The sequence below is a fragment of the Puma concolor genome, chromosome E1, assembly GCF_028749965.1.
Source record: "Puma concolor isolate L17-30 chromosome E1, mPumCon1.1.hap2, whole genome shotgun sequence".
Classification (NCBI taxonomy): Eukaryota; Metazoa; Chordata; class Mammalia; order Carnivora; family Felidae; genus Puma; species Puma concolor.
In genome coordinates, this window is record NC_141680.1 from 43,712,066 (window position 1) to 43,731,531 (window position 19,466).

A 19,466-nucleotide genomic window follows, 5' to 3' on the forward strand; every position below is an offset into this window, starting at 1 on the left:
TTGAACCACTGAGTTAATGCTTCAAATAAATATTAACCCACCAAGTGAGAAAAATTCCAACCGTACGTGTGGCAGCATATATCCCAAATGTTAACCGTCGTTTTCCAGAGGGAATTACAGGAAACATGCCCATTCTTTTTTACCTTATTTAACATTTCCCAATAAAATGTTGCTTGCAACCACTATGAAGTTTTGCGACCAAGAAACCCCAGTCAGAGCTATCTTGAAGAACGATGTGCCAGGGCTCCCTCTAGTGGGCGTGTTTGTTTTTGCTCCTTTAAAGGCGGATTCAATTCTGTGATGAGACATTGTCAATTCACTTTGTTTTTTAATGTTTTTATTTTCTTTTTGAGACAGAGAGAGACAGAGCACGGGCGGGGGAGGGGCAGAGAGAGAGGGAGACACAGAATCCGAAGCAGGCTCCAGGCTCCGAGCTGTCAGCACAGAGCCCGACACGGAGCTCAAACTCACGGACCGTGAGCTCATGACCTGAGCTGAAGTCGGACGTTTAACCGACTGAGCCACCCAAGCGCCCCATTAACTCACTTTTTTTTTAATGCCAAGATAACGCAGACGGGGAGCCCCGCCTCACAGCGCGGTCTGCAGGTGGCTCCAGGTATCCCGCTCCTCCCAGTCCTTCTGCTTCCCTCAGCCCCTTCCGCATCGCCGCCCGGTGGCCAAAAGCGGTACTGCGTCCTCGGGAGGCGACGCAGAGGGAGGGGCAGTGGGCGCTGCCACCAGGACCCCTAACCTCGGTACCGCTGACCACTTAGTCTGGTAAAGCTTATGGACCTCCTCTCAGAAGAACCGTCTTTTAAACATGTAAGATCACATCCATATGCCTAAAAGAAAACCAATAATATTGAAGTGATTATCAAAGTACTTATAATTGTGTGATATAGTAATAAATGTGTTCCATCAGCGCTTTCAAAAATCAGCTCTGGTGGCAGGCCTAGTAACTCTTTTCCAAGTCCTGAGGGACACATACGGTATTTGGAGCTGTCGGCGACAACTTGATGTGCTCTATCTAGTGTCTGCCTTTTTTTTTTTTTTTTTTTTTTTTTTTGGTGACAGAGTCACAGGCACTGCTAACACTCACACTAGAAGGAAAAGATAAATCCCTTAAAGGTTAGTAAAAGTCAATGTGCAAGTTTTTTCCCATCCAAATTTGTGGACTCCCTGAACGCTACACTCAGACCTTCTGGGGTGCACGGCGGCGGGCATGGTTAAGACCCCTTCCCCCCCCTCCCCCCAGGGGCACGGGTTTGGGTGAAGCGCCCCGGGGGGGGGGGCTGGGGAGGGAGGGGGACGGTAACCCACGGGGCTGGCGCTGCACCGGGAGGGTCAGTAAAGGGAATGACAGAGGCGCCTCCCCCTGGGCGCGGAGGGTGTGACCGACACGGCCCCTCCCCCCCTTCCGTGTCTTGATCTCGTGCCTCTGGAGGAAGTTAAAGCCCCGCGTGGCCCGGAGAGGAGCTCCCAGTTCCCGCGTGTGCTCCTGCACGTCCAGCGGCCACCATGTGGCCCCTCGTCCTGGTCCTGCTGTGGGGCTGCCTCTTGTTCCCAGGTGAGGGGAGGGGGGCGGGGAGGGAGTATGGTGGAGGGATGCGGGGCTCAGGCCCCAGCTGGCAGAGAGAGGACCTCTTGATCCCACCGTCCCTTTTTGCGACCCAGCCTAGCCGCCTGATCCTTCCAGGTTCAGTCCACCGCACTAGCCCTCAGCCCGCAGAGGTTTGGGGGGGACGGGGGGGGGGGGTGCTGTTTCTTAGAGCCGGGTTTTCTCCCTGCCCTATCCGTTCCAAACCCTCCCTGGTCAGGTGGCCATAAGGGAGGTTTTACCTGTCATCTTTCATTTCCTACTCCACACTCAGCCTGGAGGGAGACCGGATGCCCCCTATGTGGTTGCCATGGTAAACTCTGCAAATATGTCTAGAGCCTCCGCTGGTGAGAAGTATCCGGTCTCATCACTTCACGGCCCGTCTTTTTTTTTTTTAACTTTTTAACATCAAGTATCAGGATGCATCTTGTCCCCGATGACAATTGTTCGAGTGACGATGCTTTTTCTTAGTGGTATATAAAATTATGGTGTCTCTTCCATGTGACAGCGTCTCGATTTCAATGAAATAGGACGGTATCATCATCATCATCATCTGTAGATGAGAAAACCCAGATGGCCAGGGAGGTCAAGCAACTTCCCCCAAGGTCGCACAGCTACTAAATGGCAGTGCCAGGATTCAGACTCTGGGCTGTGTGAATCTAGAACTTCCCCCATCACCATCCTTCAGTACCCCCAGTTTAGGGGACCAGCAACAGCCCTGTCCTAATATCCCTTGGCGGGGAAGGGACTACCAGCTCTTAGAGGGCAGCCGCAGGAGGGAGTGAGAGAAGAGGCGTCTTGTGGTCTTGACCCTGGTACTCGCATCCAAGGGATTCCGACCTCCGTCCCTGCTCTGGTTGCAGGTTGTGGAGCCCTGGTGGGCCCCAAGGAGATCAGTGGATTTGAAGGTGACACCGTGTCCCTGCAGTGCACCTACAGAGAGGAGCTGAGGAAGCACAAGAAATACTGGTGCAAGGAGAGTGGGTTCTTTATCTCCCGCTGCTCCAGCACCGTCTACGCGGGGGACGACGGCCAGGAGAGGACGGAGGGCAGGGTGTCCCTCCAAGACAACCCCCAGGAGCTCACACTCAAAGTGACCCTGAGGAAACTCACCCTGCAGGATGCCGGGAAGTACTTCTGTGGGGTCTCAAAACTGGGCCGAGATGAATCTTTCCGGGTCTCTCTGCTTGTCTTTCCAGGTAACAAATGTCTCTCCTTCCCCGGATGGGGCATGGGTGATATGGAGGGGAAGAGGGACAGGTGGGCAGCTGATCGGTGCTGGACCCGGTTCCCCATCACCAAAGGGTGGAGTGCTTGCATAACCTCATCAGGGCGGGGCACGGGCTGGGGGGGGGGGACGGGCGGGTCTCAGGGACTCGGTGAGGTGACACCAGGGTGGCGTGAGCCTCAGCCGCTGTTTCCCAAGGTCACATCTCGCAGATCCGTCAAACTCTGTGCTCGGTGCCTTTCCTTTTTGCTCATATGTGGGAGAGAGATTGCCATGGGCTGGGGTGGGGGGGAGGTGGGGGACAAGGTGAACGTCCCACAGAATAAAAAAGCCTCCCTCCTCAGAGTCAGAGATATTCCTGAGGATTCCGCAGGCAGGACCCACCATCGTGCATCCCAGACGCACTCCACCGCACTGCCAAGCCATGGCCACACGGGCCTCGCCTGGCTTGTGGCCCCAGCTCTTCCTTCTTGCTTCTCTTCCCCAGATGTTGAAGTCCCAAAGTCAAGTGTGAGGAGGGCCTGGGAACCAGCCTCGGAGGAGCTCGTTGAGCTCAGGGACACTAGGGGACTGAGGCTGGAGTCATGGGGCTCCGGCTGGGGACTGAGCATTTCTCTGGATGCCCAGAATCCTACCTGGCTCTGCAGAGCTGAGAAGAAAGAAGTCAGAGAGGACCCAGGGAGGTGGGCAGCCCCCGTCCACTAGCCAGTGAGGGTGAGGCAGGTCTTTGCATCTTTTTTGACACATCGGGGGGGGGGGGTGAGACTGCAGAGATGGAATGATTTGCCCAAGGTCTCATGGCAGGGAGTGGTGGAACCAGGATTCCAATCCAGATTTTTTCCGGCTTTGGTGTCTCCTCTTGCCCTTTCCTGGCCCCATAGCTGAGCCCCATCCCACCCCCGGCCCCATCCCCACTGCCAGATCCCCGACATCCATGGGTCTTTATTTTCATTCAAGGAAATAGAAATGTGCTCACGAAATAATAACAGCAGCACCAAAACCACATTGAACCTGTTCTCCATGATTTACAAGATTCTCTGATTTCTTCTGATTTTCATCGGTATTCAGACCTCATTCTTACCTAGTGGTGGTCAATTTTATCTGTATTTGGGCTCTCTATTTTCAATTTTTACCTCACTTGTAAATATTCATTTGTGTATGATGTATGCATTATTATGTTACCCTGTGTCAGACGTGGTTAACCTTTCTCTGATAACATTTGGGATATAGAACATAAAGAAGATTGACGGCCGTGGCATGCTGGTGAATGACAACCGGCTGCAGAAGCTCTGATTTGCAATGTTTGCCAGTTTCTGTGGTTTAAATGCCCCTGCCCTTGCCAATTTCTAGCCACCGATAGTTTAACAACCAGCTCACAAAATTCCTGAAAAGGTGGACAGTCCGCTCTCCCGGGTCAGTGTGAGCTGTCTCCAGCGCACCACCGAGTACGGTAAAAGATTAGAATTTCTAGAAAGGTCAGAACAAGACAAGAACCCGCTCTCATTTCTTTTGTTCACCATTGCCTGGAGGCTCGAGGCAATGAAATGCGACAAGATAAAGAAGTATAAATATTGGAAAGGAAGAGATAAATACTCACTATTTGCGGAAGGTCGGAGAAAGCTTGACCTTGTGTTAGAATAGAGGATGGTGGGGAAAGGGAGTGAGTGAGTCCGGGATGGCTTTCCAGCACAGAGGTGACTGAGGGGCACTGGGGAGTCAGGGAGCTCGGCGGCTCCCGGGGGATCGGCCACACCACGTTTCTGCCCACTGTGCTGGCAGAAGCTAGGCATTTTGTTCTTGAGAGGTCCTAGCCTCGCAGGGAGTCCCAGGAAACAACGTGTTGCAACATAATTGGGCGCAGGGTACTGTGGCTACCTACTCAAGAAGAAGGGACTTGCTCCTTCTGGGGAAGGCATGATGGAGGAGGGGAGGACAGAAAGAAGGTGGTTTAGGCCAAGATGGAGAGGAGAGGCAGGGGACACACAAGGCATAGAGGCCGACGGGACACCTTAATTAGGCACAGAGGGCAAATAGTGGTGTGGCTCGTACACCAGATGGCAAAGACGTAAAGCCAACATAGCGAGCGGAGGTCTGAGTTTTAATGCTTATTTATTTTTTTGAGAGAGAGCACAGGCAGGGGAGGGGCAGAGAGAGAGGGCGACAGAGGATCTGAAGGGGGCTCTGTGCTGACCACAGAGGGCCCCCAGTGGGGCTTGAACTCCTAAACCGTGAGGTCATGACCTGAGCCAAAGTCAGCCGATCAGCTGATCAACAGACTGAGCCACCCAGGCGCCCCAGGGTCTGAGTTTCAAAGACTTTGAAAGGCATGTTGCAAAGCTTGAGCTTCCGCTTATAGGCAATGAGGGGGCCATTAACTGCTCTAAAGCAAGAAGTGATGGGATCCGGTATATTTTTAGAGACGAAACCCGTATTGGTGCAAAGCGTGCCTTGGAAAGGGCAGGCTGGTGGGCAGCTGGGGACAAGGGAAGCCGAGGGTCTGAGCTGAGTGGGAGGCCAGCCGTCAGCTAGCATCTACCAACCATGGCTCCCAAGCGGCTGAGGGGAGACTGCGAAGGCTGTGAACAGAGGTGGGGGCGGGAAAGCCACTGGCTGCAACCCAGGCAGGAAATCTGGCCCGGAGCAGTGATCCTGGCCTCCCCTGAGACCAGCCTCTCCCTTTCCCTAGGTCCCTGCTGCCCTCCCTCCCCCACTCCCTCCTTCCAGCCTCTTGCTACAAGGAGCCTCCAGCCCCAGGCAAAAGCTTGGCAAACTCCGCTCCCAGAATTGAGTGAGTGAATGGTTTTTTCTGTCTCTCCTCCATTCCTCTCTAAAGAAACACCCCTGGAGTGCCTGACCTGGTGCCAGGCACTGCCCTTTATGGGCCCCCAGAGCCTGGGAGCTGTACTGTCCGTGGAGGAATCAGGGACTCAGCGGGGTTAGTTCCAGTGAGAAGCAGTACAGCCTGACCCCTGGACCTGTCCCTGTCGCCCTGCCCTGTGGACCCCGTGGCTGCTGAGGGAGGTCAAGGCCTGCAGAGGCATAGGTGGTGAGGGTGGGTCTGTGATGGTGACATGAGGTGAGGGCAGAGGTGATAACTGTCCAGGACCGTAGGGGCGGGGTGTGATCACACAGGCACCGAAAGGGGCTGAAAACCACACACGGGTGTGGGGTGTGCCTGAGATAAGGCCTGCTTGCTCAGATGGCTTCGTCTAGGACACCCGGGGTGTCCTTTAGCTGGGATTGTTCTGAGAAGTTGGTCCTGCGTCCAGGGATCGAGGGTCAGAGGTCTGGGAAACGCTGGGATTCGAGGATCAGAGGAGGTGCTGAGGCATTGCTTTTGGACTTGTAGCTTCTCCTGGTCTCCACCAAACAGTCACCACAGCCACGCGGGGGAAGACAGGGGCCGAGGCCTCTCTGTTCCCAGGGACCACTCCGTCCGGGCCCACAGGAACCACCCCGTATGCAGGAACCTCTCCATATGCAGGCACCTCTCCTCACGAAGCAACCTCTCCTCATGCAGGGACCCTCCGCCCATCCACACAGCCGGAGCCCGCCTCGACGGAGGACACTCGTCTGGCCCCCAGTAGGACCTCCCTGTCCAGGTGAGCCCCAGGCGACCAAGGTCACCTTTCAGGCCATCCTCAAAGCATAAGGTGTCTTTGAGCAAGTGAGGTCCTAGCACTTCCCCCAGGCCAACACAGCCTCCTGTCACAGTGCGGAGGGCAGACGCGGTCCCCAGCCCCCTCAGGAGGGCCCTTGAGCAGTGAACAACCTACACTGCCGAGCCAGCAGCCCTGGTGCTGTGGACACACAGACCCCGCCCCCCCCCAGGTGAAGGGTCCACCGTGGCCCCAGTCCCCACCTCTCTCCCTGCCCCAGCCTAAGAGGCAGCCACCCCAGTTTTGCCTGCATACTTTGCACTGGGCCCTGGGCCAAGCATGAAAATATGGAACCCGACCCCCCCAAATTGGTTTTTTTTCTCACCCAAATGGAGTCCCAGCCTGAAGGATTGGTTCTTGGGGGTTATATATCATCGCGTTCAGTGACTGACTGAGGCTTCCTGCCTAACTGTTGCCAAGTCCAGACCTAGCTGAAAGTGTTTCCTGGGGTTGGTAGTGGGGGCGGGGGTCCCTTCCACTGGGACCAGACGCTGCGGTCCCTGGGGCCCTCTGATCTCCTGGGGAAAGTCAAAGGACATGGCTGGGAAGCAGACTAAGAATGCCACGGTGCACGGCATGCCACTGACGTCTGGTGACAGCTGCTGGGCTCCTCCCGCCTCACCCACAGGGTCTCCATCCCAATGGTCCGCATCTTGGCCCCGGTCCTGGTGCTGCTGTCCCTTCTTCTGGCTGCGGGCCTGGCTGCCCTCGGCAGCTATCTTCTCCGCTGGAGGAAGGAAGGTGAGCAAAAGTAGGGAGGAGAGGATGGGAGGCCAAGGACCTCACTGAGACCTGCAGTCCCCCCACCATTGCAGGGACACCTTATGGGTCAGTGTTTCCCTCTGAGATATGGGCATCAGGAGCCCCGCCCTTCCCTTCAGAGGGAGCCCCAGGTCAGTCAACATTAGGAAAAAGCAATTCAGATGTGGGAATGGGAGAATGGGAGCTCTTGGCTTGCTCCCATCTGTCCGAACTCATCAGTCACTTCTGTCCCTACCGATCCCAGCAAACCCACGTCCAGCCTCCACAGATCTAGCTCCCGGTGTGACTGCTGTGGGGGCGGGGCGGGGCGCAGGAGGGCTAGGAGACTAAGCACTTGACCAGGATGGACCCTGCCTCGGGGTCTGGAGACGTGCTCAGCTCCCGTCAAGGCGTGGCTTCAAATCCCAGCTCTGCTACTTTTTATCTGTGTGACCTTGGGGAAGTCACCTAACTTCCCTGAGCCACAGCTTTTTCAGATCACAGATAGAGAATACAGCAGAAATAGAACACAAGCCACACGTGAAGTCTCAACTTCTCGAATCGTTAACATGAAAAAAAGTAAAAGGAAACCGGAGCTGTTAATTTTAATCATATACTTTATAAACGTGATATTTCCAAAACGTTACCCTTTCAACGTGGAATCAGTATAAAAAGCTTAGTGATACATATTCCACATTCTGCATTTTTTTCATATGGAGTCTTTAAAACCCCGAATAATTCAGAGTAGTCATGCCTGCATGACTGCGGCCGTCGCGGCTCGTGGCTCCTTTGATGAACAGCACAGTGTAAGAGGGTTGGCTGAAATGACGGTCACAGGAGCTGCTATGTGCCTTCTGTCGCTTCTGTCGCTTCTGTTGCTTCTGTTGCTTTTATCCCCTTTAATGCTCTCAATACTGTGGCATTAGAAACTTACTACAAGTGCCCCCGTTTTACAGGGGAAGAAACTAAGGCAGGGTGGTTACTCAGCTTGCCCCGAGTTTGCACAGCCAGGACACGGTGGAGCCAGGATGAAGGGTGCCAGAGCCCTTTGCAAATGAGCAATGTTGTCCTAGTGCAGGTGGCCATGGGGGGGATCCTGGCCATGGGAGGGGGGTGAGGGGGGGATCCTGGGCCTGCCTCCGACTTCTTCTTGTGTGGCCCCCAGGAAGAAATGTCGGCTTTGCCCATGTCCCCAGGTCACCACAGAGGAGTCAGGGAGAGCACACAGAGTGGGAGCATTCCTGATCAAGACCTCAGAACTTCTTAGCACCTTGCCTCTCAAATTGTGGTCCCCAGCTAGCAGCAGTGACATCCCCTGATAGCCTGTTAAAAGATTCTCAGGCCCCGAGGCGCCTGAGTGGCTCAGTCGGTTGAGTGTCCGACTTCGGCTCAGGTCATGATCTCAGTCTGTGAGTTTGAGCCACGCATCGGGCTCTGTGCCGACCGCTCAGAGCATGGAGCCTGCCTCAGATTCTGTGTCTCCCTCTCTCTGCCCCTCCCCTGCTCGTGCTCTGTCTCTCTCTGTGTCAAAATAAATAAAAACGTTAAAAAAAAACTTTTTTTTTTAAATAAAAAAAAGACTCTCAGGCCCCACCTCCAACCTGCTGAATGGGAGTGGGCATTTTTATAAAATGTCCTGGGATCCTGTATGCACACTGAGGTTTAAAAGCAATGACCTTAGCCCATGGAATTACTTCCCCAGCCAGTTTCCGGCCCACACAAGGGGATGTCCATGGACTGATCCCAAAAGGCTGGATCCGTGCTGAGGCACCAAGCTGGAAGGAGCTTCTCTGCACAGCCTGTCTGCCTGCTTCCTGTAGGGAAGGCCCTGCTCTAAAGTATAGGGGGGTCAGTCCACCTCTGTGGGAGCCGGTGCAGGCTTCAGGGTATTCCTGCTGGTCTCTTTCAGCTCAACTGGCCACAGAGACACAGAGGAACGAGAAGGTCCACCTCTCACACTTGGTAAGGAAGGCAGCTGGCCCAAACTCGGATCCCTGTGCGGTAGGACATCAGGATTCCCGGCCCTGCCTCTGCGTCTCCCTACCCGGTTGCCCATGACCGTCCTCCAGGCAAGGCTTGCATTCCATCTCTGGGGAGTGTGAGTGAGCCCCAAAACCAGGTGCAAGCCACAGAGTGCCCCTCCTCACCCTGACTTCCCAGCGGGTACCAGGCAGGGGTCTTTCCCGGGGACCCAGCGCCCTCTTCCCCTCCCCCTCTTAGAACCAGACATTGTCAGAGCAGGATCCAGAGGAGTCTTTGGGAGGGCTGCAGAACCACGGGCTCAGGACACAGAGGCCACACCTGCCTCACCCAGCCCCCCACCCCTCCCTGGGCTGTTTACTGAGATGCCTCCTCTCCATTCTCTTAAACATGGGGGCGGGAAAGGGGGGCCGCCATTGCCTTCTTTCCTGGCGCCAGCAAGGACAAAAGACTCAGGCCTGATCCCCCCCGGGGAGGGGCTGGGGCAGGAATGGGGTACTGGGCTTTGGCTTAGGAAGCAGCTGCTGTTGTCTCAGGAAGCTCGACAAGGCCAGAGATGGCGGACAGAAGTGAGAGAAAGGTCATGGACAAGGATGGGAGGGGGGCTGCCAGAGCCCCGCCTCCTGGCTATGCCTCCTGGGGTGCACCTTGCCTTCTAGAAGAGGGGCGGGGCAGGAGGGAGAACTGCTGGGGAGGCCAGAGTGCCTGCATCAGCCCCCTGTGCCCACACTGGGGAAGGGCTGCATGGGACTCTTCCTGCTCAAGTGGGAGGAGACAAGAAAGGGCACAGGGGCCGAGAGGCTGGTGGGTGGCTGGGGGACCCTTGTCGAGGGAAGGATGAAACAAGGTCTCCCGAGAGGGTCCGAGGCAAGAACCTGTGAACATGACCAATTGAGAGCTTTTGGTTTTCTTTGGTTTATTTCCCTTTTGGCTTCTTTGCAGTTTTCCTAGCAGAGTCTGCGGGTGGAATTTAAAGGGCTTGGGGTTTTCTTCACCCACATTCAGGTCAAAGAGGGAAGGGGACGCTCTGCCAGCTCTGCCAGAGAGCCCCAGGGGTGTGTAAAACTCAGAGGGAAGTATGAGGGGTCAGACCAGCATTTCCGCTGCCCAGAGAGCTATTGCAAGAAGTTCTCATCCTAGAGGGCAGTGCTGGGCTCCGATCAGGACTCGACTCCCACTTCCCAAGGCTTCCCTGATTCCCTGCTATTTTTCTAGCACCTGGACCAGGAGGCTCTCCTATGTAGCTTGTATGTTCAGCCACACAGAAAATGTCTCCACACTTGCTGGAGCGGGCCCGTGGCCCATGGCGTGGGCAGAGGGACCAACGAGGGACCCGCCCTGGACGTCAGGTGGTGGTCCTGGCCACTGCCTGCATGCATGTGTGGTTTAGTCTCTGCTCCATGAGGCTCTTTCCTCAAATTCAGTCACCCTTGAATAGGTGACACTGGCGTGGCTGCTGGTGGTCAGCGGTCAGCAGTGGCTGGGTTTGGGCCAAATCACAAAGCTATAAATACGGGGTTAATGGAGAATGGATGTGACAACGGGAGTCCTCTGATCGAGCCCCAGCTATGCCGGGTCCTCACCGTAGACAGGGCCGGGAGAGACCAGGGCCATGAGTGACAGGATTTGTGACTTCTCCTTCCCCTTCCCCTGTTCCCTTGTCCCCTCGTGTCCCCAGTCCTAGCCTGCCTGAGAAATTGTGCTCTGATTTTCATCTTGTCCTGTGAGCCTGGATGTGTCACCAGAGACGGCTCAGATGTCCGCCTCTGTCTCCATCCCCTGCCGCTAGGGCGGTGATAGCAATAGGGGGAAGGGGACAGTTAGGAGACGAGGGACATGGAAACAAGAAGTGTGAGTCACGCCCTGCCAGGTCGGCAGGCGGGCAGCGTGGTATAGGAAAAGAACTGGGGTCTGAGGTCACATGGTCGTGAGTACAATTCCCAGCTCAGCTACTCAGCAGCTGTGTTTCATCTGGCAAGTTACATCACCTCTCTGAGCCTCAGTGTCATTGGGTTGTGGTGAGGCACAAGTGAAGTGAGACACTCAGAAAACGGGGGTTTCTTTCTTTGTCTTTAGAGCCCACTGGGCCATGGGACTTACTGGCTGGGACACCTAAGGGCAGCTATGCCCTTGGGAGACTTGGCTGGGGGAAATGGGGGAGGGGCTGGCATTCCTGACCTGGGGACCTGTGGGGACCGCCAGGCCTGGTCACAGGATGACTCCTACTCATTCAGCCTTGGTTTCCTTATCTGATCAAGGAGGGGGTGCTCAGACTTAACGATTTGTAAAGAACTTTTCCTTTGCGGTTTGTTAATCGGTGAACCTTTGAGGTATTCACATTTGCTCCCCCCGCCCCCCCCCCCCACCAGGGCCTGCGGAGAACCTTGAGCCTGTACATTCTTTCTGCCTCAAGGATAGAAATAACAATAATAAAAACAAAATCGTTCCAGGAGTTCCCAGGTGTTGAGCTGTAAAACACTACCATGAATAGTCATCACAACCCTGAGGGAAGAAAAATTCTTATCCCCATTTTACAGCTGAGGAAACTGAGCCTCAGAGAGGTTAGGAGGCTTGCCCAAGGTCACTCTGAGATGTAGGAAACAGGACGGAAGGACTCTGACTCCACAGCCTGTGTTCTCCACCCCCCCCCTTGTTTCCCTCCCCTCGCTGTGGTGGGGGAACATCACCCCTGCCAAGAATGGACTGTTCTGAATCTCTGTTTCAGTCGCTGGACTACGCCGTGATCAACCTTGCAGGGCCCCCTGGGCCTCGAGCCAGCCCAGAGCCCTCCGTCAACCCCTGCACAGAAATCCGGGGCCCCAGCCAGGTGTGAACAGAAGGCACTGGGGGTCTGGAGCCGCCCAGTCGGGCTCCTCTCTGACAATGCGGGGAAATTGGTGGGTGGAGGGGGGACGCTTTCTTCGGCATCCGCTCCCTGAACACTGCCCCCTGCATCCACCCACCTACGCCATCATAACTCAGGACTTTTCATTCAGAACTCAGGACTCTTGACCTTACATCCTCTTTTCCCCCCATCCAGAAAGTTCTTGAATAGCTTGTTGGTAGTCACAGTTGCAAGAGCTCTGGGCTGCCAGAGGCTATGAAGATGCTCTCCCGAGGGGGTGGATGTTTGGGAGGAGGTGGGGGCATGAATCAAAGCCTGAGAGGTCTGGGGAGAACTTGTCAGTCTCTGCCCCTTAGATAGAGGCCCAGAACTGTGGAAAAGGCTAGGGTCGACCCCGCAGGCACCTGGGCCACCCCTCACCCTGCCCCAGCTGGACTCTGCTTTTCATTGCCTGACCGTTGTCTTTACAGACTTCAGAGGAAGAAGAAGTCTATTTCCAGGACCAGGAGGGGGACATGATCCCAGGGCCTCCCCTCCACATGTCTGGGGAGGAGCCCGGCTTCTCGAAGTTCATCTCAGTGTAGCGGCGAAAATGCTTACGGGGGATCTGAATGGCTGGCTATGCGCTAACCTGGATAAGTTTCCTGGTACAGCTTTCAGAGGTCACCTGCCAGGCTCTGGGGCTGTCCCCTAACCCTTTCCAGGCTCTCCTCCTTCGTGCCCCAGCCCGACTGGAAGCTTTTGTCAGCCCCGGAGCCTGCAGTGGGGGTCTCACAGTCCCAGCGGGAGCCTGGGACATGCCCAGTATGTTCACATGCTGGCCTAGTCGTGCAGCCAAGGAACTTACGGCCCGTGGAGCTCGCCAGAGCCGGGCCCAGCTCCGGAGATCTGGTCTGACTTTGTATCTGTTGCAAGAAATCCCCTGGGCCTGGGCGCCCAACAACAGCCACCCATCTCCAGACCTCACCATCTTCTCTCTTCCTTCCTGACTCAGCACCACTGTCTCCTGCATGAGTGAGAAAGAAATCTTGCTGGGGACAGACGGGGTTCTGATTTTCGAAATGTGCCTGTAAACCACCTGCACCGCAGTCCTTCAGGAGGCTGGTGAAACATGTGATTCCCTGGGGGTGCCTGGGTGGCTCAGGCGGTTGAGCATCTGACTCTTGATTTCAGCTCAGGTCATGATCCCAGGGTGGTGGGGGCGTTGAACATGGAGCCTGCTTGGGATTGTCTCTCTCTCTCTCTCTCTCTCCCTCTGCCCCCCCAATAAAATTTTTAATTTAATTTAATTTAATTTAATTTAATTTAAAAATATGATTCCGGGGACCTACTATGGGCTGGGCTCACAACCCTGCCTTTCTAACAAATGTCTCAAACTCAAATACTTGAGTTTGAGAACCAGTGGGCCTGTTAAATTTTCGGGTTCATCCAGCTTAGAGCCTACATTCAGTGTCTGGGGACTCCCACCTGCCCCCCCCACACACACACACACACAGAGGCTGCTATGTCCATGAGAGGTGAGTTCAGGGCTGGCAGGGACGGTTGCCTTTCCCAGATCCCCACCCAGACATGCATCCCAGGCTTTGGAAGTAGGATGGAGAAAAGCTTGGCTCCTTCCTGGTCTGGAAAGGGTTAATTGCCTATGGATTGGGGCTGGGGGTGGGGGGGGAAGGCGGGTGGAGGTAGGAAACCACAGGGTGCAGGTGGGCTTCTGAAAGGCAGGAAGGAGAGGACTGGACAGGAACCTTAGAGGAACCTGAACGTGACCCTGAGTCTGGATCCCTGGGGAGGGGACAGGGGTGGGGGTAGAATACCAGAACTGCTATATTTTCTTTTTCCACTTTCTTTAAAAAATGAAATGAGGGATTGCTCAGTATAGATAAGTTAGGAAGACAGAAGGGGAGGAGAAAAAAACAGGTCGCCCAGATTCATTACTGCCGGAGACCATCATTGCTGCATTTTGTTGGATTTCCTTCCAGTTTTTTTTTTTTTCTCCACATCATTTGCTGTTGTTCTCTTACAGACTCTTTTGGATATACAACTTTATAGCCTGCTTGTCATGTCCCACTTAATTCTTTTTTTAAAAAGATTTTTATTTTTACATAATCTCGACACCCAACCTGGAGCTCGAACTCACAACCCCGAGATCAAGAGTCGCAGGCTCCAGTGACTGAGCCGGCCAAGGCACCCCAGGAGAGATTTTTCTAAGTTCCTCCAGGAGGCGGTGGCTCATAGGCTAAGAGAAAACAGAAGCAGAGAAGGTAGAAGGGGTCATGATGAGCTTTCAGGCACCTCCAGAGCAGGAGACACGTGCTCTCCACATGCAGCACTTTGCAGAAGTGACAGGTACCCAGCGCTACAGCAGGGGGAGGCATCATGGGGCTCGATCTGAGCGTGAGGCCCCCGAGCCTAGCACCAGAGCAGGAGGTCTACTCCTCTTGAATGGATCACATGGGTTTATCCCTTTTTTATGAAGTTTATTTATTTATTTATTTTGAGAGAGAGAGAGAGGGGGAGAGAGAGAAACCTAAGCAGGCTCTGCAATGTCAGTGCAGAGCTTGATGCAGGGCTCGAACCCACGAACCGCGAGATCATGACCTGAGCCCAAGTCGGATGCTTGACCGACTGAGCCACCCAGGCGCCCCCCGAAACAAATTTTTTTCGTAAAAATAAAAAGAGATGTTGAAAGCAGACATTCTTGCCTTGTCCCTGATCTTAAGGGGAAGGTACTCGGTCTCACCAAAAGTATGATATTGTCTATAGGGTTTTCATCTTTTATCAGGTTGGGAAGGTTCCCTTCTGTTTCTAGTTTACTGAGAATTTTGTTTGCTTTTTTTTAATGAAAAATGAATATTAATTTTGTCAATGATTTTTCTGCAGCTATTGAGATGATCATATGTTCTTTTAGTCAAAAAACAGAGTCAAAGACTCTGTTCTTTGACTTTCTAATGTTAAACCAGCATTGTGTCCTTGGTGTTACTTTAGCCATGAAGAATGTTGGCTGGTAGTTTTATTTTGTTGTTAAGCACTCTGTCTGGGTTTGGTATCAGTGTAAGCTGGGAAATATTACCTCCTTTTCAAGTCTCTGGCAGAATTTGTGTAAGTTACTAATCGTTCTTCTTTATACACTTGGTAGAATTCAGCAGGAAGGCATGTGAGCCTAGAGTTTTCTTTGTGAAATGGCACAAACTAGACATTGTTGTTGTTGTTTTAAATGTTTATCTATTTTTGAGAGAGAGAGAGAGAGAAGGGATGGGGCAGAGAGAGGGGGACAGAGGATCTGAAGCGGGCTCTCTGCTGTCAGCACAGAGCCCAATTTGGGGCTCAAACCCATGAACTGCAAGATCATGACCTAAGCCAAAGTCGGACACTTAACTGAGCCACTCAGGCGCCCCTAAACATGTTGTTAATTGCTATTTTACATGGATGACACTGGCTTAGATTCTTGCATTTCAATTTTTCTCTCTTTTTTTTTAATGTTTATTTACTTTTGAGAGAGAGAGACACAGAGCACCAGCAGGAGAGGGGCAGAGAGAGAAGGAGACACAGAATCCGAAGCAGGTTCCAGGCTCTGAGCTGTCAGCACAGAGCCCAACGCAGGGCTCGAACCCACCAACCGCCAGATCATGACCTGAGCCGAAGTCAGACGCTCAACCAACTAAGCCACCCAGGCGCCCCTTGAAAATATATTTTATTTTATTTTATTTTTTCTTTTTTTTTTTAATTTTTTTTTTAACGTTTATTTATTTTTTTGGGACAGAGAGAGACAGAGCATGAACGGGGGAGGGGCAGAGAGAGAGGGAGACACAGAATCAGAAACAGGCTCCAGGCTCTGAGCCATCAGCCCAGAGCCCGACGCGGGGCTCGAACTCACGGACCGCGAGATCGTGACCTGGCTGAAGTCGGACGCTTAACCGACTGCGCCACCCAGGCGCCCCTGAAAATATATTTTAAAAAAAAGCACACTGGTGCTTTGTTCACCACTTTGCCTGAACTAGATTCCAATATCCATTTTCCAGGCACTGTGTAAGTCCTTTCGATCTTTGTAGGACTCCGGGGAAGGGAGGAAACCCTCCAAAACAGGAGTGAGATTTCATTTCTTTCTACTCTGATGAGCAGAGACTCAGGGAAAAATAAGATTCAAGTGAGAAAGAAAAGGAAGTATTTCTTACGTTGGCACATAAGATAAAATTCACAATCACCGCGTCGGAATAAAATAGAATTCTTAAACTTAAATCTGTTCGGCTTAATCGTAAACTTTCCTCTTTGTTCTGAATTTCCTCGTATCGTCACAGATGAGATGGTCCGCAGACCAGTGCCTGGGCGCCTCTGCCGCACGTTATGAGGGCAGGTTTCTGGGGAGCTGCAGAAAGGGGAAGATGTGTTTCTGGAAGGAAGACGAAGCCCCGAAAAAGATGGGTGGGGTGGGGGCTTTAAACGCTTAGGTAATTTGTGAAATTGACCGGCACCGCGCCAACGTGCGCGGAGATGAAAAAAGAGGGAAAGAAATCGAAGCGACCTCCAGATGCTGCCGACACGGCCCTTCCCCCTTCCTGGGCAGGGATGATGGTCAGAGGGGCACATTCACGCCTCACACCTGCCACATCTGGTCCCCACGGTGCACCGTGGCTCCAGCGTGGTCTTTCCCAAAGACGTGTGGCTGCTCCCGTGAACTGGACTCCCGCCACAAAAGAGATGTCCTTGGGTAAGCGGGTTCAGAGGACTGCTGTAATCATCAGTTTTGTCTTCTGGCATCCCTCCAGAAGGTTGACCCCTCGGGGTCAGCCTCGTTTTCCGACAGCTTTTCTCCCTGGGCCTTAGCATACAATAATTTTCTGATTTACCGGGCCGAAGTCCTGAAAATGGCTCTCCACCTGTAGATTTCATGACTATTACAGTCATTATTGAAATTACTAAGTACTTCGAAACGTCCCTGTAGCGGACGGGGCCCATCCCACGGGTGCAGCTGTAGCTAAGGGTGTCTGTGTTTAAAGTTTCATACTATTTGCCTAATTGGGGCCAAATTTACCTTTATCCTTTTGTATTGTCCCAGAAAGGTCATGCTTCAAGACGCTTCTAGGTCCTTCGTCACGAATGCATGCTGCAGGCTGACTAATGGTGACAAAGAGAATTAAGCTCCTGTTCAGAACTTATACAGGGCGCACCCACCTCCTCCATGTAAAATCAGGAGTCATGCTCTATCTTATAAGGCCCTTTCCTATGCAGAAGTTGAGACCACTGCCCAACTCATACATTTTTTAAGTTTATTTATGTATTTTGAGAGAGAGAGAGAAAGTGCGCGCTCGTGAGCGAGTGCATGTGAGTGGGGGAAGGGCGGAGAGGGAGAGACAGAGAGAGAGAGAGAGAGAGAGAGAGAGAATCCCAATCCGGCTTCACATTCAGCACGGAGCCTGATGAGGGGCTCCATCTTCCAAACCGGGAGATCATGACCTGAGCCGAAATCATCAGTGCTTAACCAACTGAGCCACCCAGGTGCCCCTACAACACGTACGTTTTTAACGGAAGAAAATCTCAGCAAGTGTACCTCGGATGGTTGTATTCACTTGTTCACAGATGATTTGGGATTCATTATAATTGTACTAAGATTCGTGCCAAAGTATAGGAAAGCCCTTTTATAAAAAGGAGACCCTTTTGGCCCCTAAGAGTAGGGTAGAGGAGAGAGAATCTTAGGGTCAAGGGCAGTCCTTTCAAAGGAACGAATTTTGTTTTACAAGGCAGTCACGGGGTCTCCTTGGTATCAGTCTGCTGCCGACTGGAGAGCACGCCAGTCGGACCAGTGCTGCTTGGAGGGCAGGTAGGGGGTGGGGGGCCTGGGCTGGAAGGAGACCTGAGTGAAAGGGAGACAGACCAGGGTCTTGCAGGAAAAGACTGCAGAGTGAAAACCCTTCTCAATGAGTGGCCCAGTTGCATGCAATTCCAATTAGTATCCCCACGGGAAAAGGGCGTACTCCGACAAAATGATCCTGGAGTTCACTTTCTAGAAAAAATAATTACTGAGAAAAATAACACCGATCAAGAGAGTAGTTGAAAACTTTCCTTACTAGATAAGTAAAACATAGAAGTTTCTAAATAATTAAAACCTTGATCATAACGACTAGATTAGATACACAGATGAATGGAATAAGCTAGAAGTTCTCCCTGTTCCCTTGCACATCCTGCTCAGTCCCTCCCAGGGCTGTGGGGTCACCACTACACCCAGTTCTGAGGGAGGGGGGGCCGGGGCTGGGCGAGCTTTAGACCGTGGGCACCCTCAACCACCTGGCATGCCTGGATCTCTTGAAGAGTTGAATCTGGGGATGGCAAGGTAGCCCACACTTATGCTCATGGTCCCCTTTCTTATCCCATGTTCCTCCTCCACCAAGAGCACCCCACCCTGACTCTGCCAATCTGCCTTGATCTTTGGGAAGCAGCACTGGAAGGAAAGCCCCCAGCCTGAGAACCAGGAATCCAGGGGTCTGTTTCAGGTCCGCCAACGGCTTTCTGTGTGACATTGGACAAAGCTCATCACCTCTCTAGGTCAGTTTCCCAACTATAATATGATAAGAATCCATTCTGCCCTACTAACCATGTGCTACTGTGCCAGGAGGGAAAAAGAATTTTTAAAATGGTGGAAGAATTCCTTTTAGAAATTCAACTATCTTGGGGCGCCTAAGGGGGTCAGTTGGTTGAGCGTCCGACTTCAGCTCAGGTCACAATCTCACGGTTGGAGAATTCGAGCCCCTCATTGGTCTCTGTGCTGACAGCTCAGAGCCTGGAGCCTGCTTCGGATTCTGTGTCTCCCTTTCTCTCTGCCCCTCCCCTCTCTCTCTCTCTCTCTCAAAAATAAATAAATATTTAAAAAAGAAATTCAACTATCTTTATTGGGAAAATAGCTTGAGGCCAATTCGGGGCTAAAAGGAGATTGCCTCCACCCCCAAAGTTATGGCGAAAACAGGTGAGCGGTGGTTGGCAATCTTGGCTACAGATTAGAATCACTTGAGGAGCTTTTAAAACAGGGCAGGGGCACCTGGGTGGCTCAGTCGGTTAAGCATCCGACTTCAGCTCAGGTCACGATCTCGCGGTCCGTGAGTTCGAGCCCCGCGTCAGGCTCTGGGCTGATGGCTCAGAGCCTGGAGCCTGCTTCCGATTCTGTGTCTCCCTCTCTCTCTCTGCCCCTCCCCCGTTCATGCTCTGTCTCTCTCTGTCCCAAAAATAAATAAACGTTAAAACACAGGGCTTCCCAGACTCCACTCCCAGCCTGGCAGAGACTGGCTAGATCCCAGTTCCTCTTCCTGAGTACCAAGGAAAACTACATTTCCCAGGCTCCTTTGCAACAATCCAGGGCAACATGATGAGATTCTGGCCAATGGATGTGGGCAGGCTGACCTAGCCAATAAAATCCCTGAGTAATACGCT

At 53.0% G+C, this 19,466-nt stretch overlaps 1 protein-coding gene across 9 annotated transcripts; it reads left to right on the plus strand.

The window, feature by feature from the left end:
- Positions 1–1,412: 1,412 nt before the first annotated feature.
- On the plus strand, positions 1,413–14,743 carry CD300LG (CD300 molecule like family member g). 9 transcript variants are annotated; one of them, XM_086687438.1, is made up of 8 exons: positions 1,413–1,567; positions 2,461–2,796; positions 5,512–5,613; positions 6,175–6,427; positions 7,113–7,225; positions 9,135–9,226; positions 11,931–12,032; positions 12,521–14,743. In XM_086687438.1, exons 1-8 carry the CDS (start codon positions 1,519–1,521, stop codon positions 12,632–12,634), a joined length of 1,161 nt encoding a protein of 386 aa, XP_086543564.1. In that variant the 5' UTR covers positions 1,413–1,518; the 3' UTR covers positions 12,635–14,743. The 9 variants fall into 9 exon arrangements, with proteins under 9 accessions (XP_086543564.1, XP_086543566.1, XP_086543570.1 ...); XM_086687440.1 differs by having other exon boundaries at positions 9,135–9,187; XM_086687444.1 differs by having other exon boundaries at positions 6,346–6,427.
- Positions 14,744–19,466: the final 4,723 nt, after the last annotated feature.

What these genes read in the sequence shown, in the direction of transcription:
- CD300LG (XM_086687438.1), top strand. Translation starts at nt 1,519, where the DNA reads ATGTGGCCCCTCGTCCTGGTCCTGCTGTGGGGCTGCCTCTTGTTCCCA. An exon ending in AACTCCGCTCCCAGAATTGA is followed by an intron (nt 5,614 to 6,174) that starts GTGAGTGAATGG and finishes TTGGACTTGTAG; the next exon opens with CTTCTCCTGGTCTCCACCAA. An exon ending in TCTCCGCTGGAGGAAGGAAG is followed by an intron (nt 7,226 to 9,134) that starts GTGAGCAAAAGT and finishes GGTCTCTTTCAG; the next exon opens with CTCAACTGGCCACAGAGACA.